At 36.2% G+C, this 17,358-nt stretch overlaps 3 protein-coding genes across 4 annotated transcripts in view; all 3 read right to left on the bottom strand.

Moving 5' to 3' along the window:
- Nucleotides 1-157: 157 nt before the first annotated feature.
- Nucleotides 158-4,414, bottom strand: LOC117578023 (uncharacterized). Its single transcript, XM_034263122.2, has 6 exons — nucleotides 4,034-4,414; nucleotides 3,035-3,969; nucleotides 2,838-2,970; nucleotides 2,589-2,779; nucleotides 2,351-2,532; nucleotides 158-2,277 (listed from the first exon to the last, which is right to left on the bottom strand). The coding sequence occupies exons 1-6, from the start codon at nucleotides 4,176-4,178 to the stop codon at nucleotides 2,136-2,138; spliced, it is 1,728 nt and encodes a 575-aa protein (XP_034119013.1). The 5' UTR covers nucleotides 4,179-4,414; the 3' UTR covers nucleotides 158-2,135.
- A 4,322-nt stretch (nucleotides 4,415-8,736) lies between these two features.
- LOC117568128 (transcription initiation factor TFIID subunit 12-like) lies at nucleotides 8,737-10,465 on the bottom strand. The gene has a single exon (XM_034248536.2). The coding sequence runs from the start codon at nucleotides 10,452-10,454 to the stop codon at nucleotides 9,393-9,395; it is 1,062 nt and encodes a 353-aa protein (XP_034104427.2). The 5' UTR covers nucleotides 10,455-10,465; the 3' UTR covers nucleotides 8,737-9,392.
- Nucleotides 10,466-10,556: 91 nt separating this feature from the next.
- LOC117578020 (ras-interacting protein RIP3) overlaps nucleotides 10,557-17,358 on the bottom strand; it is a 34,851-nt gene continuing 28,049 nt past the window's right edge. Inside the window, exons 5-11 of one of the 2 annotated variants that reach the window (XM_052001886.1) lie at nucleotides 15,127-15,197; nucleotides 13,991-14,309; nucleotides 13,798-13,925; nucleotides 12,264-12,604; nucleotides 11,974-12,192; nucleotides 10,669-10,775; nucleotides 10,557-10,629 (exon numbers count right to left, since the gene is read on the bottom strand). In XM_052001886.1, the coding sequence (XP_051857846.1) occupies nucleotides 10,674-10,775; nucleotides 11,974-12,192; nucleotides 12,264-12,604; nucleotides 13,798-13,925; nucleotides 13,991-14,309; nucleotides 15,127-15,197 (1,180 nt within the window). In that variant the 3' untranslated portion in view covers nucleotides 10,557-10,629; nucleotides 10,669-10,673. Of the gene's footprint in view, nucleotides 10,630-10,668; nucleotides 10,776-11,973; nucleotides 12,193-12,263; nucleotides 12,605-13,797; nucleotides 13,926-13,990; nucleotides 14,310-14,977; nucleotides 15,077-15,126; nucleotides 15,198-17,358 lie in introns of those variants that run through there. The other variant, XM_052001887.1, reaches the window with a different exon arrangement.

Here is a 17,358-nt window from a genome sequence, read left to right as displayed (position 1 = left end):
TTTCTCATTATAATGCTAAGTACTTGCAGTTTATAGTTTTGCAATTAAACATTTTATGCTATTTATGTTTTGTTAACAAACTGAAGTTAGGTGCAATTTGTTTAGGTTTGTAGTTGTTTTTGTTTTTTCTTCAATTTTTTCTATATTCTTGAATTAGTTTATTTTTGTTTTGTTTTTTTTTTTTGTTCAGTTTTGTTGTGGCTTGTTTTCGTTTTCACTTATTTTTCAAATAGATATCACAAAGTTTTGCTGCTGTATTTCATTTTTTTTTTTTGTATTTTTTTCTATATAGGTTTAGTTTATGTTTTAGTTTTACAAAACATTCTTTGAGCCTGTTTTCTTATTTGTTTAATTGTTTTTTTCGTTTAACAGTTCAGTTTGATGAATTCGTGCGTTTGACTTGTTTTTTCTTTTAGTTAAATAACGAATGAAGTAATTGCTTTAGGGTTTCTCTTTTCTTTTCATTATTTTCCAGCTACGAGTATATTTACATTATATGTAGTTAATACTATAAGAATACATGTGTGTGTGTTGTGTATGTGAGTATATATGTGTGTGTGTGTGTGTGTACTTTTAACTGTTGCGCTTGAGAGTGAAAAATGTTTGAGAGATGTTTTTTGTGTTTTTGTTGTATTCAAATTTTGCTCTTGAGTCTAGGTACTTTTTGGTTACGCTTTTCGTTTTACAATTATTTCGAAAATGATTTGCATTTTTTTAGTCGAACTTATAATTAATTAAATGTTTATCAGTTGCTTTTGAGTTTGCTCTAATTGTATTTTTTTCTTTCAGTTTCGTTTTCGTATTTGTTTTTGTTTCTCATTTTTTGTTTCACATTTGAAAACAAAGAATTCAAAGCGATCACAACGGTTTACTTCAAAGATCACAGAAAAACTGCCCCTAGAAATATTTTTGTTTTACTATATTATTTTCCTCTTTCTTTTGGAATTTGTTTAAGTTGCATTCGGTTTCCAAATTTGTTGTATATAAAATGTAAACATACTTAATTCATGTAGTCGAATTTAGTTCTCTTGCTGTCATCATTATTATTGTTCGGTTTTTAGAATCTTATATTTGTATAAGTCTGAATGTGAATATAGATGTGTATGTGTGTGTGTGTGTGTGTGTGTATGGCACATTGGAGGATTTCTTAGCCGTATATAAATTTTTCATATTGCTTGCAAATATATTTTCCCTTTTTGTTTTAGATTTAGTTTTGAGTTTTAAAAATGTCACAGTTTTCGGTTTTTGGGCAGTTTTCACTTGAATATGTTTCAACACAAAACTTAAATATTAAAAACGTAATCATATTTTGATGTCGTTTCTTCGTGTGTTAACTTATCATTTAGTTTGGACTATTTGTGTTTCTTTTTATATTTCTTTCATATATAGTTTTTTCTATTTGAATATTTTGTTTATCTAAATGCGTTGCGTTGCTTTGCTTTGCTTTTGTTTTTAGTTATTTTTTCAGTACTTTTTCGACCAAATTTCTTGTGTTTTGTTTTTTTCATTTTTTTCTTGTTTTTGTTTTTTGTTTGATTCATTTCTATGTTAAAGTTAAAATTAGGGATTGACTAACATTTTGTTTGTAAGGCAATTGAGTTTTTTTTATGTTATCAGATTTAACTTGGTATTGTTTTTCATCCAAATTTAATTTAGATTCAGTTCGTTCGTTTTATTTTTGTATTCGTTTTGAAATTGCAAATAAATGTGTATTAACTACGTTAAATACCAATTCAATTCAATTCAAATGCAATACAATTATAAATAAATTCAATTCAAAGGCGTACAAATATGGTACAGATCAGTAAACACAGTGAAAATCTTTTTCGATTCACTGCGGCGCTTCAAAAAAACTTGAAGTTTGAATTAATACTTGAATATGCTGTTGTTTGCTTCGCATGTGTGTGTGTGTGGGTGTTCATGTGTGTGTGTGTGTGTATGTCGTAGTGTGTGTTAATAGGTGTAATACTTATGTTTTAGTTAATATATGTATATGTTTCTATAATTATTAAGCATCATTGGCGCTAATTCTGTGTGTGCAAAAAGGCGCACGAGCACCAATCAATGTGAGAGAGAAAGATAGTTATCATGGGATGTGAGAAAGAGAGCGTGCGTATAAATTGGCTGCTTTGAAATTAGACGAATTTGCCAGTGGCAAATGCATTGATTACTTTTGGCATTTCCTCGCACATGCCGCATAGCTCCAAAATGTGCTCGTTGAGTTGCTTGGAGTAGCTCATGGAGCCAGAAGTTTGCCGCAGACTGATGATGATAAATCTACAGAGCAAATGAAAGAGAGAAAAAATCAAATTAAAGACATTGCAAAACGAATTAGAATATGCTTAAATACTTGGCATTTGGATTGCGATTCTCGCGATATGCGTTGAGACGCTGACACAGTCCGTTGGAGTTATTTTGCGGATTGCCACGTGTGGCACAAGGCACCACAACCAGAAACACATCGTAGACATGATCCAAGTCCAGCTCCGCATCATCGATGACATCAGTCAGCGTTTGCTTGATTTTAGCAATCTACAATTGAAGTGTTTAAGCACTAGGTGTTTATAGAGATATCAAATCGTTCATACGTTTTGCGAAAAACAATAATATTTGGCCTGATCGCATGTCATCGAGGCGGTCCAAGGCACCGTCTTCAGTTTGCCACTTTTATCATACCACATGCGCACATTCACCTGCGATTCGCTTTTGTAATAGGCAAATGCCAAGGCCACAATAGCGTCCAGATAACTGATTGCACGCCAGCGTCCATTAAGATATTCTATAGCGTATGTATAAGACATCAGTGAATGAAATCAGTTTCGATAAGCTTGACTTACTGTCTCTGTAGCACTTCTCGAGATTGAGTGTAATATGAAAACGGCAGTCGATAGCTTTGTTCTTGCCAAAGGAATACTTGTAGAGCTTTGCCATAAACGTGGGCGGTTTGATGCTTATCACGCCTCTGCGCAACTAGATCAAAAAAGTATAATTTAATTATATAATTGATTTAATATTTAATGTTAAGAGTACTCACATATTTCTTGCGCTTGACCATGCGCACTTCTTGCAACAGCAGACGCAGTGGCGCCACATTGGCCGCCGCCAGCTTGGACTCTACGTAAAACAGTTCGGTAAACTTGCGCCGCTCGGGGGCATGCAACTGCAACGAGTTGAGGAAACGCGGCCAGCTCTGCAGCAAGTGCTCGTAGCTCATCTTGGAGAGCAGCATGCCGATGAGCACCGGCTCAACGAGCAATGGTCGCGGTATCTGTTCGAAGGGGATCTGCAAACGCTTCACAATCGGCACAACATCCTTGGCCTTGGTGGCCACACGCACCTGCGCCACGCCCACAATATAATCTTTGATCACGTGCAGCGGCTGCAGGTAATCGGGCCAGGCAATCACCTCGTTGGGCGGCGTGAAGATCAAACGCAATGCGGCCATTACATCCTCATCGAACTTCTCATCGGTGTAGTGACAATGATACATCAGATCTCGGTGCGAGCTACGCTCGCAATCGTTGTGGAAATACATCTGCAGCAGCCGATCGACGGGTTGGATTTTGTACCATTCAATGATTGCCTTGCGTATGGTGCGATTGAACGGCGTATTGCGTTGCAAGATCTTTTGCACACGTCTCGCATACTTGCTCAACTGCAACAGATCCGCATCCTTGGTCACCATCATGGGAAACTCTTCACGGGCCGCAGTGCGCTGGCAGTCGTCATTGCAGGTGGATAGATAGACGGTGAGCACGAGCAGCGCTTCATCGCGACGCGGCAAATAGTCGGTATTCTTGTGGTGCAACAACGAGGCGAGGCAATCAGTCAGTTCCTTGGCTTTAACTTGTTCGCACAGCTGCTGCAAGTCGAGCACATAATTCTCGACGTTCAGATCGAGGCTGTTGCAGCACTTAAAGACGGGCTCATCGAGGGCGCCAATGTAGCAGAAGCGTTGCAATTTCTCAACTGTTTAGGGAAGATTCTAATTAATAAACTAATAATAACAATAATAAGCTAAAGTTTAACTTACGTGCGTTGAGAGCATTTTTAACTGGTATTGCGTTCTCTTTTACAGCGGCGGCAGTGACTTCATTTAATTTAACTTTAGCCTCTTCATCGGGTTTTGTTGTTGTTGTTGTTGTTGTTGCTGTCGCTGCTGCTGCTGCTGTTGACATTTTGTGGCGAGCTCAAGAGCTCCACTGTCCGGCCCTGCCCTGCAATCGAATTATGCACGCACTTCGTTGTATGCCTCGTATGTTGCACTTAGTTCACTGCACTTTCCTTTACCGCAAAACAAAATCACAATTAAACAATTAGCAAATGCAATTTGCTATGTGAAAAGAATTTAACAACAATTTGTATTTAGTGCAAGTGATGCGAACTGCGTCAGTCATCGCTGCTGCTGCTGCTGACATACTACTGCTGCTATCGATAGACGCGCTAGTGGCGGCTTGCGATAGTTCGATAATTGCGTTGGCCGCATGCACTGAGCACATGCGCACTTGCGCGTGACAGGTTGCGATGAACAAGAAGAAGAAGACGAGCACGTGTAGCCGCCATATTTGAATTTTAAAACAAAAGCAAGCAGTGCATGCAAAAGTTGATGAACTTATTTTGAGTTGTTGGTCACTTTGGAGAAATAAATAAATAAATAAAATGCTTATTTGCTGAAATTTAAATGTAAATATAAAACTTTATAATTCTTAATACGCATAAATCTTTAAAATAACTAAAATAACCAGTCAATCAAATTAACCTGTATTTTTATGCTTTATTATATTAATTTGCCGAAGGAAAGAAAATAAATACTCGAGTATTTTCAAGTTAATATACTTCGTATCATACTTACCATAATAAAACAAGTACAATTCATAGACGGAAATCAGAAGACATTTTTGATTGAAAGATAAGAGTTTGTATTTTTATATAAGTTCTCAGAATTTGAGCTGTGTTATTGCCGTTCTTGTTATAACCATTTCTGGGCTTTAGAATTATTAATATTAAATGTAGTTTTAAAGTGAAGTGTAAACGATTTGCTCTTTGCTTAATTATGCATTACATTTTTGTTTTTTACCATCGCCATTATTATAAAGCAAATATATGTAGATTTTTTTCAATAGCAACCGATTCATACGTATATAAAGTTGCTTCAGATTTTTTTTTATTTTTTTTTCGTTTTTCTTTTTTTATTATTATATAGTTTTTTGTTTGTGTAATAAAGTAACAAAAAAAAAAAAAACAGTGTTGTGATTACATCAGTTTACGTTGTTTTTGTTTCTGGTTACATTCTTGTTTAGTTTTTGTCTTTGTTTTTTTTTTTGTATTTTTGAAATGATGTCCGTTAATCGGAACTCGGAAAGTATTCTGGCTTAGCGTTTTTTTTGAAGCATGTCACATGCCTTTGATGGTCAGACCCGCCAAATTCACATTACCTACGGTTGCATATATGCATACTAGTATTAAAGATTTCGATCCATAGCGGATGCCCTTGAATTGTTTATTTGTTTTGATTTTCATATTGTGTGTTTTATTATTATTATTATTAATTATTATCGAAATGACTGTAAATGTGTGTATGTGTGTGTGTGAGTGTATTTGTGTATTATATTTATTAATTATTATTATAAAGTAGTATTATTTTAAGAGGCGTATGCAAATATTTATTGCTAGAATTATTATTGCCAGGTTCGATAAGAAAATAACTTTTTAGATACTCGTACTTATTAATCGATTTCTTCAATTATTGGCGTTATGTTTTCTTATATATGCTTTTTGTTTTTGTTTTTGTAATATACATTATATAATTGATGTATGCTTTTCATTGTTATACCTAATTATTTATTTATTTATTGTTATGCTTGAATATTTTAACATTCTGTTGTGTAAAGTAAAATTTGTTGACTAGATTATTCACTAGCGCTTTCTTTTGTTATTCGTATTAATTATTAAGTAATTTGTTATATTATTTGTAATGTTTTTCTGCCGTTTGTTGTTTTTGTTTAATACTTTTTGTTTCTTTGCTTGAACATGCTACAATTGGCATTTGTTATAAACGTTTTTCATTTGATTTCCTTTGTTATTTTATTATAATAATTATACTAGCTACAGGTTAATAATAATAATAATAATAACAACTGACAAAAAATAACATTTACAATGCACTTGCTAATTAGATCTGTGTTGATTTGTATGGTTGTTTGTTTTTGTTTGTTTTTTTTTTCGTTATTATTGCTTAATCTTTTTACTAATTAGTTGAACTTTTCACCGACACTTGCTATCGCTTGTTATTGCTTTCCATTGGCATCAATCCATTATCAACATACAATATCTATCCTATATAACGTATACCCTGTACCCTGTAATGGACTAAAAATTGGGGTTGGGTTGACTAACAGTTAAAATAGTATAACAATATTATACATATGTAGCTCTAGTTCAGCATCGAAAGTCAGAATCAGAATCAGAATCACATAAACCATAAGTTGTTACAGTCAGTAGGATTAAGTTTTTTTTTTTTCTTCTTAGGGGTACAGGGTATTTTTTTGTTTCTTCTTTTATTTTAGCTAGCTTCAGACCAGTTGTTTGCAATTGAAATTGCAGCGAAAGTGTTTTTCGGAACGGGCCTCGTTGTTGTTTTTTATTTTTGTTGCAGAAATAGACGTATCAGGCTCCATATTTTGTATATTATGTTTGTATTGATCGGCTTAATTATATACTTTTCTTTTGTTCTTTGTTTTTTTGTTGAGTCCATAAAGCTATTTCCGTCTATCCCATCGCCAGTCTAATTGCAATTGTTATTATTTTATTTCGCTTAGCTTCACTAAATTGTCTTTAATAAAATGTTGTGTATTTAATCTATTATAGTATATGGTTTTTCTTATTTTTGTATATAATTTATAATCATAATATATTTGAATGCACTACGTGTGTGTGTATGTGTGTGTGTTTATGTGTATTTTGTTATATTTTATAATTATTTCTTGCGGTTTATCAATATTTATTTTTATATTACGCCATACTACGAACTTTGAAGCTGCTGCTGATTGGGATGATCAAAATTGCTTGATTTCTTTATTTTATTTTTTTTTGTATTTTATTATTGGGGGAAAGGGAGTTGAGAATTGAGTCGAGAATTCTCGACTATTTGTGGCGAACGCACTTCCTAACTGTGTTGGCCGTTAACGAGGACGGATTAACTACAAAAAAATGCAAATGTTATTCTTAAGGTAATTTGTTTTCGAATAAAAAAATGTATCATTCTCTGCGTGTGTGTTTGTTTGTAACTAATTTCAATCACCAATTATGATGATGATGTTGTTTTGCAAATGCGACGTGCATTCTATTTTCTATTGTAGGCACGATTTCTCAAGCACCAGTTAGCATTACGGAAAGTATTAGATGAAGTATGAGGCGGAAGAAATAGCGGAGAGACAGCAATAGTTTCGGCAAAAGAGAGAGAAGATATAGAGTGAGCGAGTGAGCGATAGCGAGAGCGAGAGCGAGAGAATCAGGCAACAGCTCAATCGTAACTGAAGATTGAGGAAACCGGCCTGATTTTGCTACTTTGCATGAATCAACTCTGTTATACTGTTATACGTACTGCAATAACGGTTAAACTGTTATACATATGCAAGTGTTTAAGTATTTATGTAAGTAGTACATTATGTTAAATGTTTCTTTCTGTTTTTCGGTTTTTTAAGGCAAACGCAAACGCATTTTAATTGTGAATACATAAGTGACCATCAATCAATCAATCAATCAATCAATCAATGTGGCGTGCACTCTTTCTGGTCTACACAAAATGTTGGAGCTCAGTTAGTTGTATACGATATACATATAATATATATGTTCCTATGTACATCGGCTGAATCATATGTATATCAATATATTATATTGCCAACTCGCTCAGTTTGTTTTGTTTTTTTAACTAAATGTTTTACATTACATTTTATGCTCGTTATTCATTTTAATTGTAATTTAATTGTAATTATTTTTAAATATATATGTATATATATTTGTTTATATGTATATTTTACTTTACGTGAAATCACAGTCCGTATGTGAAAAGACTTTATGTACTTGAATGATAAATCATATACATACCATATATGCAATACATGTATGTATGTGTGTGTGTGTGTGTGTGTTGTATACATAACATACAACCATACCAAATACTTTAGCACATATTTCGTAACTAACATACATACATATGTATATACGTAGTTTGTGTCTAATTAATATCATTATCATTATATATGCATAAGTATGTCTCAAGGCTGACTGACAAAATCTCTTAACAAAATTGTATGTGTGTGTGTGTGTTTTGAGCGATGTGTGTGTGTGTGTGTGTGAGGCAATTATGTATTCATTATATTTTTGTTGTTTTTTCGATTTTTGCATATATGTAAATTGCTGCATTTTATGTTTAACAATCCAATTTCATATTATTATTATTATTACTTTTTATTACGCATGTATTTAAAATATATAAACTTTATTTCTTCTTCTCGTTCATCTTCTTTTTGTTGTTGTTGTTGTTGTTGTTGTTAATAAAAGGCATTTGTTTCTTAGAAAAAAAAAACATTCTTGATTTCTTTTTTTTGTTTTTTTTTGTTTTTGCTTGTTAAGTTCAAATTGATTTTTAACTACATAATAATGTTGTATGTCCTATATAAGATTTGATTCAAATTGTTCATTGTTCATTAGCTAAAATTGTTGTTATTTGATGAATTTGTTTTTGGTTGTTGTTGTTGTTCTTGTCGCTGTTCGCCCTCCAAGCTTAATATTAATTTCTTTATATTTATCAATTATATTTAGCTAATTTAATAAAAAAGCTTCGTTTCAAATTTTTTTTTCTTTATGTTTTCTTTGCTTGTTGTATTTGCTTTTGGTTTAAGTTGATATGAGCATTCACATAAGTTTTATGTTTTTAATATAATTTCTCGTCTTTTTTTTGTCGCTTTTCATTAAGTTTTTTGGTAATTTTGCATGTGTGTGTGTGTGTGTTGAAAGCATATTCAGCGAAAGCGCATTTGAAACAAGTCAAAATCAAAATTGTATTGAATAGTTAGGATCTAATATTGTCATCAAAAATGGTAGGGAGACAGCGGAAAAGAGGGATAGAGGATAGAGCGATAGAACAATAGACTAGCGTCTGGCCTTGTGATGCGTTAGCGAGAAAGAGATGGTTAGAGTCAGCGAGCGAGCGAAAGAATGTGAGGTTACGAAATGTTTTCTTTTGTGTGGTAAGGAAACTTTTCTTACTCACTGTTGTTGTTTCAGTTGTTGTCTTGTTCTTGTTGTTCTTGTTGTTGTTAGTTTTCTACATAGTGTAGTTAAAAATGTATGTATTCATAAGCGCCATTTTGTGTGTCAGCTGTGTCAGATTAGAACGCCATGCTAGTGCGTCTGCCACCCATGCAACCACCGCCCATACCACCGCCTCCTCCTCCACCTCCTCCAGACATGCTTCGCATTGTGCTGTGCGACACACTGCGTCCCATGCGCGCCTCACTGCCACGCCTCTCACGCGCCCGCCTCAACAGATCCGAAGTGCTTGGCCGGCGGCTGTTGCTCGCCGCACTCGCTGTGGAGCCGCGTCTGCGGCATGCCACAATGTCCGATGTGGAGGAGCGTCGAATGCCGGCAGCCACATCGCCAGGCGTTGCTGCCACACTGCTGCCACCTGCCCCACCCACGGCCGTGCCACCACCGCCAACCAACGCCATGTGTGGCGAGAGAAAGTACGGCGAGAGCTGCGAGCAAGAGTCACGAGTGTTCGGCAGCAGTTGAGTGCTGGAGTTGCGACGCGGCGTGAATGGCGATTGTGTGTAGTCGAGCAGCAGATTCATTCTCTCCGGATCGTGATCGGGATCGGGATCGTTGTCGACGCCTTCGATGCGCAAATGCGGCGGTATGCGACGTGCGGCTGTGCCACCACGCGATGTTGTTGCACCTCCTCCTGCTGATGCGCCACCTACGTCGAGGGATGAGGAACGCGATTGCGATTGCGAGGCAGAGGCCGAGGCCGAGGCAGATTTGTGGCCACTTGTGGCACGCAGGCCGCTGTATAAGGACTTGATGTGAAAGTCAAAGGACTTGAAGTTGAGCAGCGAGCGACGCTTGAGCACCTTTGTGGTTGCTGCTGTTGCTGTGGCTGTTGCTGTTCCGGTTGTTGTGTTGTTGTGGGCAGTGTCTGGGGCATCTTGGGCGGTGGCAATGGCGGTGACTGTGACTGTGGCAATGTCATTGTTGTTAAGCGTATCGAATTGTAGCTGCTGTTGCTCAGTGTTTGTTGTTGCTGTCACTGTTGATGCTGTTGCTGCTGTTGTTGTTGTTGCAGCTGTTGCAGCTGTTGTTGCTGTTATCATAGCATGTTGCTGCTGTGGCAACTGTGACTGCTGCTGCTGCTGCTGCTGCACCTCATGCTTGCTTATTGTTGTTGTCATAGTATTGCTACTTAGGCTAGTTTTACTGCTAATCACTTTCAAAAATTTATTATCATTATCTAAGGACTCCTTTCGTCACTGAATAACACAGAAACCCTGCTTGGCCGCCTCCTTGGCATCCGCCTCCTCAATGAACGCCTCCTCCTCGTGCTTCGGCGAATCGGCGCCGCAGGGTCCGCCGCCACTCAGGCTAAGCGGACCCTGCGGGCAGGCTGATTGTCACCGAAGCGCCAGTGTCGATATCATTGGCGGACGCACTGGTTTATTCTCTAAGATCCGCTCCAGCTCCAGCATCACGCTCGACGATAGTCGCGGCAAAAGCTAATCAAAAATTGATTGCGCATTAATTATTACTCTTAATATACAGTCGATAATGTCGAGAATTGCAACCAATTTAGATAACAAGAGTAATGTTCAGTTAAATTGATTTAGGTTTTTTCATCTTATTACATAACTGCCTTGCTCATAACTGCACATATTAGATTATTGCATCATATTGAATTCAAAAATTAACTGTCAAATTACTTAACGAGTGAGCAAATTACCTGCAAAGCTTATTTCATTTTTTTGTTAAGAGTGGTCAAAATTGCACTTAGAAGCATTGCTCATAAGTTCATATTTCAGATTAGTTGCAGTTTAATAGCATAGCAAATACATTTCTCAATAAGCAAACTTATTGCATAGCTCATTTCATTTTTCGTTAAGATTTGAAGAAAATGCACTTAAACGCATTACTCATAACTGCCTCATTTTAAAATCGAAAATTTGTAACTGCTAGTGATACTTTTTTACTTAGCAACATATTACATTAAGTTTATTTCATTTGTCGTTACGATTTCAAAAAGTTGCACTTAAACGCATTACTCATAACTGGATGTATTGGATTATTGACTCATTTTTAAATCGAAAATTTGTAACTGCTTTCGATACTTTTCTAGAACATTAAGTTTCTTTAATCTTTCGTTACGATTTGAAAAGTTGCATTTAAATGCATTACTCATAACGGCACATTAAGGATTTTTGCTTATTGTTTTTAATCGTGAATTTGCAGTGTAATAAAAACTGCTTTAAGAAGCAATACTTGTCAACATATTTTAGAGTTGATATATTATTTTAATGAAGCATTGCAGTTAAACGCATTACTTATAAGTGCACATTCGGGATTTTTATATACTTCTTGAGTCGAACAATTATAAGTTTCATATGAAATGTTTTCAGTTAAGGGCAGAGCAGCATAACGGTGACACCTACGCATAATTGCAGTTAAATGCATTGCTCCTAACTGCAAATCAAAGAATTTGGCAGTTAAACGCACAAAATGTTACATGTAAACTTTTCAATTTAATAAATATATTGTTGGGTTGGTTTTATTTGTATTTTAAGTGCACTTAATCGCAAAAAAAAAGTTTAGCTTACGTAGAAATAAAAATGAACCTAAACATATTAGTATTTGAATTGGCAATTATCGACACTAGACTGTATTCTATATCTAAGTATATATAGAGTATTCATAGGCTACCTGCAGCGATTGTAGACTCTGATGCAGTTGCTCCGCCGATGTGGCGCCCAGCAGAAGGCACTGAACGGGCTCATGCTTCAGCGACCAGGCAATGCTCAGCTGTGTGGGGCTGCAGCCAAGCTTCTCGGCCAGCGCAGCCAGATCACGCAAGCGATCACAATGCCGTCGTCCCTCCTCAATCCGATCCTTGCCCCAGCTGCCCTGCGGCGACAAAGCAGCCTGCCACAAAAGCCAAAAAGTCACATATGTAGATGAAATACCAAATTTGATAATACAATTTGTTGGCTTACATTGCGATTGATCTCGTCCTCGGTCCAGGAGAAGCTCTTCGTTTTGAACGATCCCTTGGGCAGAAAGAGCTTGTCCCCATTCTGTGTATCGCTCAGGGCCATCGAGAGTGGTCCCCAGGCCATCAATCCAACGCCAATCTTGTTGTACATCTCCGGCAAATACAGCTCGCACTTCTCGCGGCAGAACATGTGATACTCCGACTGCTCCACGATCGGTGTAATGCAGTTGAACTGCCGGCAATTGGTGTACGCCTCCATGATCTCCACCTGCGACCATCTCGCAGTGCCCCAGTACATGGCCCAGCCCTGTTGGATAACGTAGCTCATGGCGCGCACCACTTCTGCGGAGAGATATGAAAAAAGATGTGAAACATAAAATACAAGATATAACACATCATTTTATATTAAGGATACACGACTCTCAAGAAATGTTTCTTTTTATGTTGGCATATATTTCTTTTACTTTATATGATTTCGCACGCGAAACTTTGCCAGAGAATTATCTAAATTATGTTTTTTTCTTGTTATATTATATTGTAATTATTCTTCATCATTCGTATATTATATTATAACATAAACTGAACAGTTTTTAAAATAAGTAAGGGTTATTTCTATGGCTCTAAATGAGCACTATATTTAGGGTATAGATTGATCTTAGGAACCTTTTTCTGTTTTCCGATAAGATATATAAATTCATTTATTTATTGGTTTGCTTACGAACTCGTGCATTTTTGCAATTATCTTAAAACAGAAAAATAGTTCCAAGATCATTCTTAGTTCTAATTAAAGTGCTAATCCAAAGTTATAATATTAATCTTTACTCAAATAAAATAAAAAAAATGTTTTGGCTTATATTTCGTTCACTTCTCGAAATTTTGCCAGAATATTGTATTAATTTTATTTATCATATTATTTTAAATACACAGATATATGAATGTTTTCATGTCTTAGTCTATATCATAGAACTAAGCTAATATAATATATATACGATTTAAGTAAGATACTAGTTTAATTATTACATAAAATCTATTATATTTAGGATAATTGTATTTATATTTTTTTCCGCAATATATTTTTAACTGAATTTCGAATTTAGTTGTTTAAATATATAAAATATCTAAATAAGTTTTACGTATGTAGTTGTTTAATATGTTATACAGATTTGTGATTTCTCAAAACTAGGTATTACTTTCATACACAGATAGAAAAAACTGAAAATGAATAAAATATTGATTTAAGATTTTTTTGATCTTAAAAAGAATAATCTTGAAATAAGATTTTTAGCTTGAAACAATCTTCAATTAAGATGTTTATGCTAAATTTGCATTTTAAGATTAAAAAAATATTATTTTTGGATTAAAACCTTGATTCAAGCTAGTTTCATTTTAGATTGAAAAGAAGATTGCACATCTTGCTTTAAGAACTTTTAAAAACAAAATGAATTTGATTCCTGATTCTTATAATGTTGGAATTCCCTTTCTTTGTGTTTATAGACATATGTAGAAATACACATTCAAAATTAAAGTCTACACACCTTCCATGGGACACATGGGATCCGCCTTATGGATGATCACAATATCGATGTAGTTCAACTGCAGACGCTGCAAACTAGCTCGCACGCACTCGATGATGTGTTTGCGTGAAAGACCGCGCTCCTCTGACCTGAGTATAAATAAATACATAATCTTTATTTCATCTATATAATATATAGATAGATTTGTGCTCACTTGGTGCTCCAGTAAACCTTCGTGGTGATCACATAGGTGGTGCGCTTCCATCCGGTGCGCTGCAGTATTTTGCCAATCTCCGTCTCGGAATGCGCCTCAGAGATGTCAAAGAGATTGATGCCGCTATCGATGGCCAGCTTGAGTATGGCCTCGGCCTGATCATCGCTGACGCCCGGCGAGAAAACCGGCCAGGTGCCGAGGCCCACATTCGATATGCGCAGACCGCTCTTGCCGAGATTCTTGTACCTCAGTCCCGGTGTCGGTGTCGAGCCGTGCCGCAGCGGCAGCGCCGGATTGGAGCCGAGGCTTATCGAGCGGCCTGCAGGCGGTAACGGGAACAGTAACGGTAACGGTAACGGTGACGGTTGGCGGGCAAACAACGACAGTCCAACATATTGATATCAGTAGCGTCAGGGTTGGGTTGGATTTTTCATTCCATATATTGTTTTTTTTTCGATTTTGTTTGGATTTTCGGTAAGCATGCAATCGGGAAACAATTATTCAGTTCTGTTGTTAACGATTTCCATGACCAAGAACTTTGAAGTCTTTTTTGTATTTGTATTCCGGTCAGAAAAACGTGCAATAAACAACAAACAACGAAATCAAAATAATAAATGAGCAAAACAACCGCGGTAAACATTTTAAGCTACAAGTTTACCAACAACTAAATAAAAGAAATTTAAAAATTACCATTTAAATTTGAACTTTCTTCTTAGTGAAATTCATTTAAAATACTTTTGAAACTTTGGAATGTTTGAATCAAAACTAAATTCTCAATAAAATTGAATTCTTAAATAAAAGCAATAAGCATGCAATTGGTCATCAAAAACATGCAGGAGAATTGTCATTGGATGTTCATAGTTGACGAATTTCCAAATTAGGAGATTGTGTTACTTTTTTCATTGGAAATTTCATTTGAGGTGAGTCGAGAAAGTCGTATGAGGAATGTGTCGAGTTCGTTGTATAGCATAGTTTTGTATGTTTGTTTTTGTTTGCTTTGTATGCTTTATGTGATTATAGAAAAAGCTATGGAATATATATAGTATGTATATATAGAAAACAAGCCAAGCAATCGAAGAGTATTAACTAAAAGAACAAAAAATGATAAGGTTATATAATAGTGAGAAATTCGATACCGAAATCAAGATGACCGCCCGTACCACTGAACTCCTCCATGCAGTCGAGTGACGCTATCGGAGCCCGGCACCTGTAAAATAAATCAATTTCACCAGATTACTACAGATATAACCACTATATTATTAGCTTATGTAATAAATGGGGAAAGAACAAGGCATTAGAGTAGTAAATATGAAATAAGGTTGTATAGAATTTAATCATTTATATTACTATCGACAAATATTAATCGATAATCACATCGATAGTTTTGAATTAGGTTTTATTACAAAAATGTGTGTGGAACTTTAACTATTTCGTTCTGAAGATAATAACCATTAAGGATGGTTTATAGCTTTCCTTGCATTTGGGTCCGATAAACAGTAATAATGATGTGTTATCGATAACATATCGATACGTATTAAAAAAAAACAGGTACTAATTATGAAAACTTCTTTCATAAACTATGTCACAATCAGTGAGATAAATCAATAAGTTATCGATAACAAAATGCAAATGCTTGGATATCGATAACATTTAAATTACTCAATAGTCTGTTTGCGGTAAACATTGGCACTAAATACTATGGCTATTTCATGTAATTTTATGAGTTATCGATAACAGCAATGTATGTTTTCGATAATGTTAAAATTATTCAGTAATCATATAAGCTAACGATTACCTTCACTCAATACATGCTCTACTTTACGTTAGCACTGTCGCAATCAGTTCGATAACTCTATAAGTTATCGATAACTTTATTTATATTGATAACACCAAAATAATTCATTAATATGGTATATGTACATATATATAATATGTGGTAACGATTGCTGCAAACAAGCTACAAAATCAGTTGAAAACATTACTCGATAATTAATCGATTAATCGGAGTGTATCGCTGAGCGTGGCCTGTGGCTCAAGCCGTCGTTACCTGTATATTGTCACCGGGTTGGAGTCGTCGCTCGCATTGTCCATGTTGTTGTTGCTATCGTTGGCATTCGCGTGCGTCGTCGATGTGGCAGCGACGCCGCCAACGGCGCCAACCAATGCCGCATTGTTGGTCACCGTGGCGCCCATGACAAAATTCAGACCACCTGGCAATGCCAATGTGCCATTGTTCAGGCTCAACATGGTCTCTGTGGCAGCAGCGGCGTTTGTGTCAACAGTCGATGCCCCTGCGGCGGCAACGGATGCCGATGGCGCCTCAGCTGCATTGTTGGTCGGATAGTTGTTGTGTGCACCGCTTGTGGCATTCACTTCGGGCAGCGGCAGCGGCAGGGTCAGAGGCAGAGGCAGGGGCATGGACTCCACATGGCCGAGGAGCAGCGGGGTGCTGGCATTTGGGGCATCCACGATGCTTTGTTGCAGTTGCAGCTGCTGCTGCTGCTGCTGTTGCGTATAATCTGTTGCAGCACTCGAGTGTGGGGCAGTGGCTGTTGCAGTTGCAGTTCCAGTTGCAGTGGCAGTTGCATTGGTTGAATTGGGCGTTGCATTGGCTGCTGCCTGGCTGCTGCCATCGCTATTGAGACTGCATACCATGGACATCTTTGAGCAGAAGGATTCAACTTGAAGGACACGACTTTGGCTCTAAGCAGTTGATAACATTTTTATTTGCTGATTGATTTTTTTTTGTTTTTGTTTATTTTTTCTTATTTTTCTTTAGATTAATTGCATTATTTGTTACACTAAAATTTGACTAATAATCACAATTTGAATGTTGTTCACAGCTAGCTTTCAGCTAGTGCTGCTACTTTAAGGCAAGTCCAGTCAAAAATTTGTTGCTTTGGGGATACTAAAATCATATTTCACAGTTACGTATTGATTAACACCAACACAAACACACATACAGTTATTGTATGTTTATGTGTGTGTGTGCATTATTAATTGCTTTATTTATTTACAGAGTTTTCTTTCTCTCTTTCTTGTTTTTTTTTTGGGTTGTCTTTTCAATTTATTCGTTCGAAATACTGCGACAAGTTCGCGTTGCCGCATGCCACACACGTGCCACAAACACACACACACACACACATACACACAACGGGGCAACAATCAATTCACAATTGTGTGCGCACTGCGACAATGCAAACAAAAAGCACCAAAAAAAAAAGGAGAAACACAATATCAATAAACGAAATACGAGCACAATACTCCATCTTATACATATATATCCAATACAATACCCTGTAAATTTTGTAAAATTATATTCGATGAGGTCGAGCACTAAATCACTGGGTATGCTGTAGTCGTGTTAA

The sequence above is a fragment of the Drosophila albomicans genome, chromosome X, assembly GCF_009650485.2.
Source record: "Drosophila albomicans strain 15112-1751.03 chromosome X, ASM965048v2, whole genome shotgun sequence".
NCBI classification, from domain to species: domain Eukaryota; kingdom Metazoa; phylum Arthropoda; class Insecta; order Diptera; family Drosophilidae; genus Drosophila; species Drosophila albomicans.
This window is presented reverse-complemented; position numbering and strand designations above follow the sequence as displayed.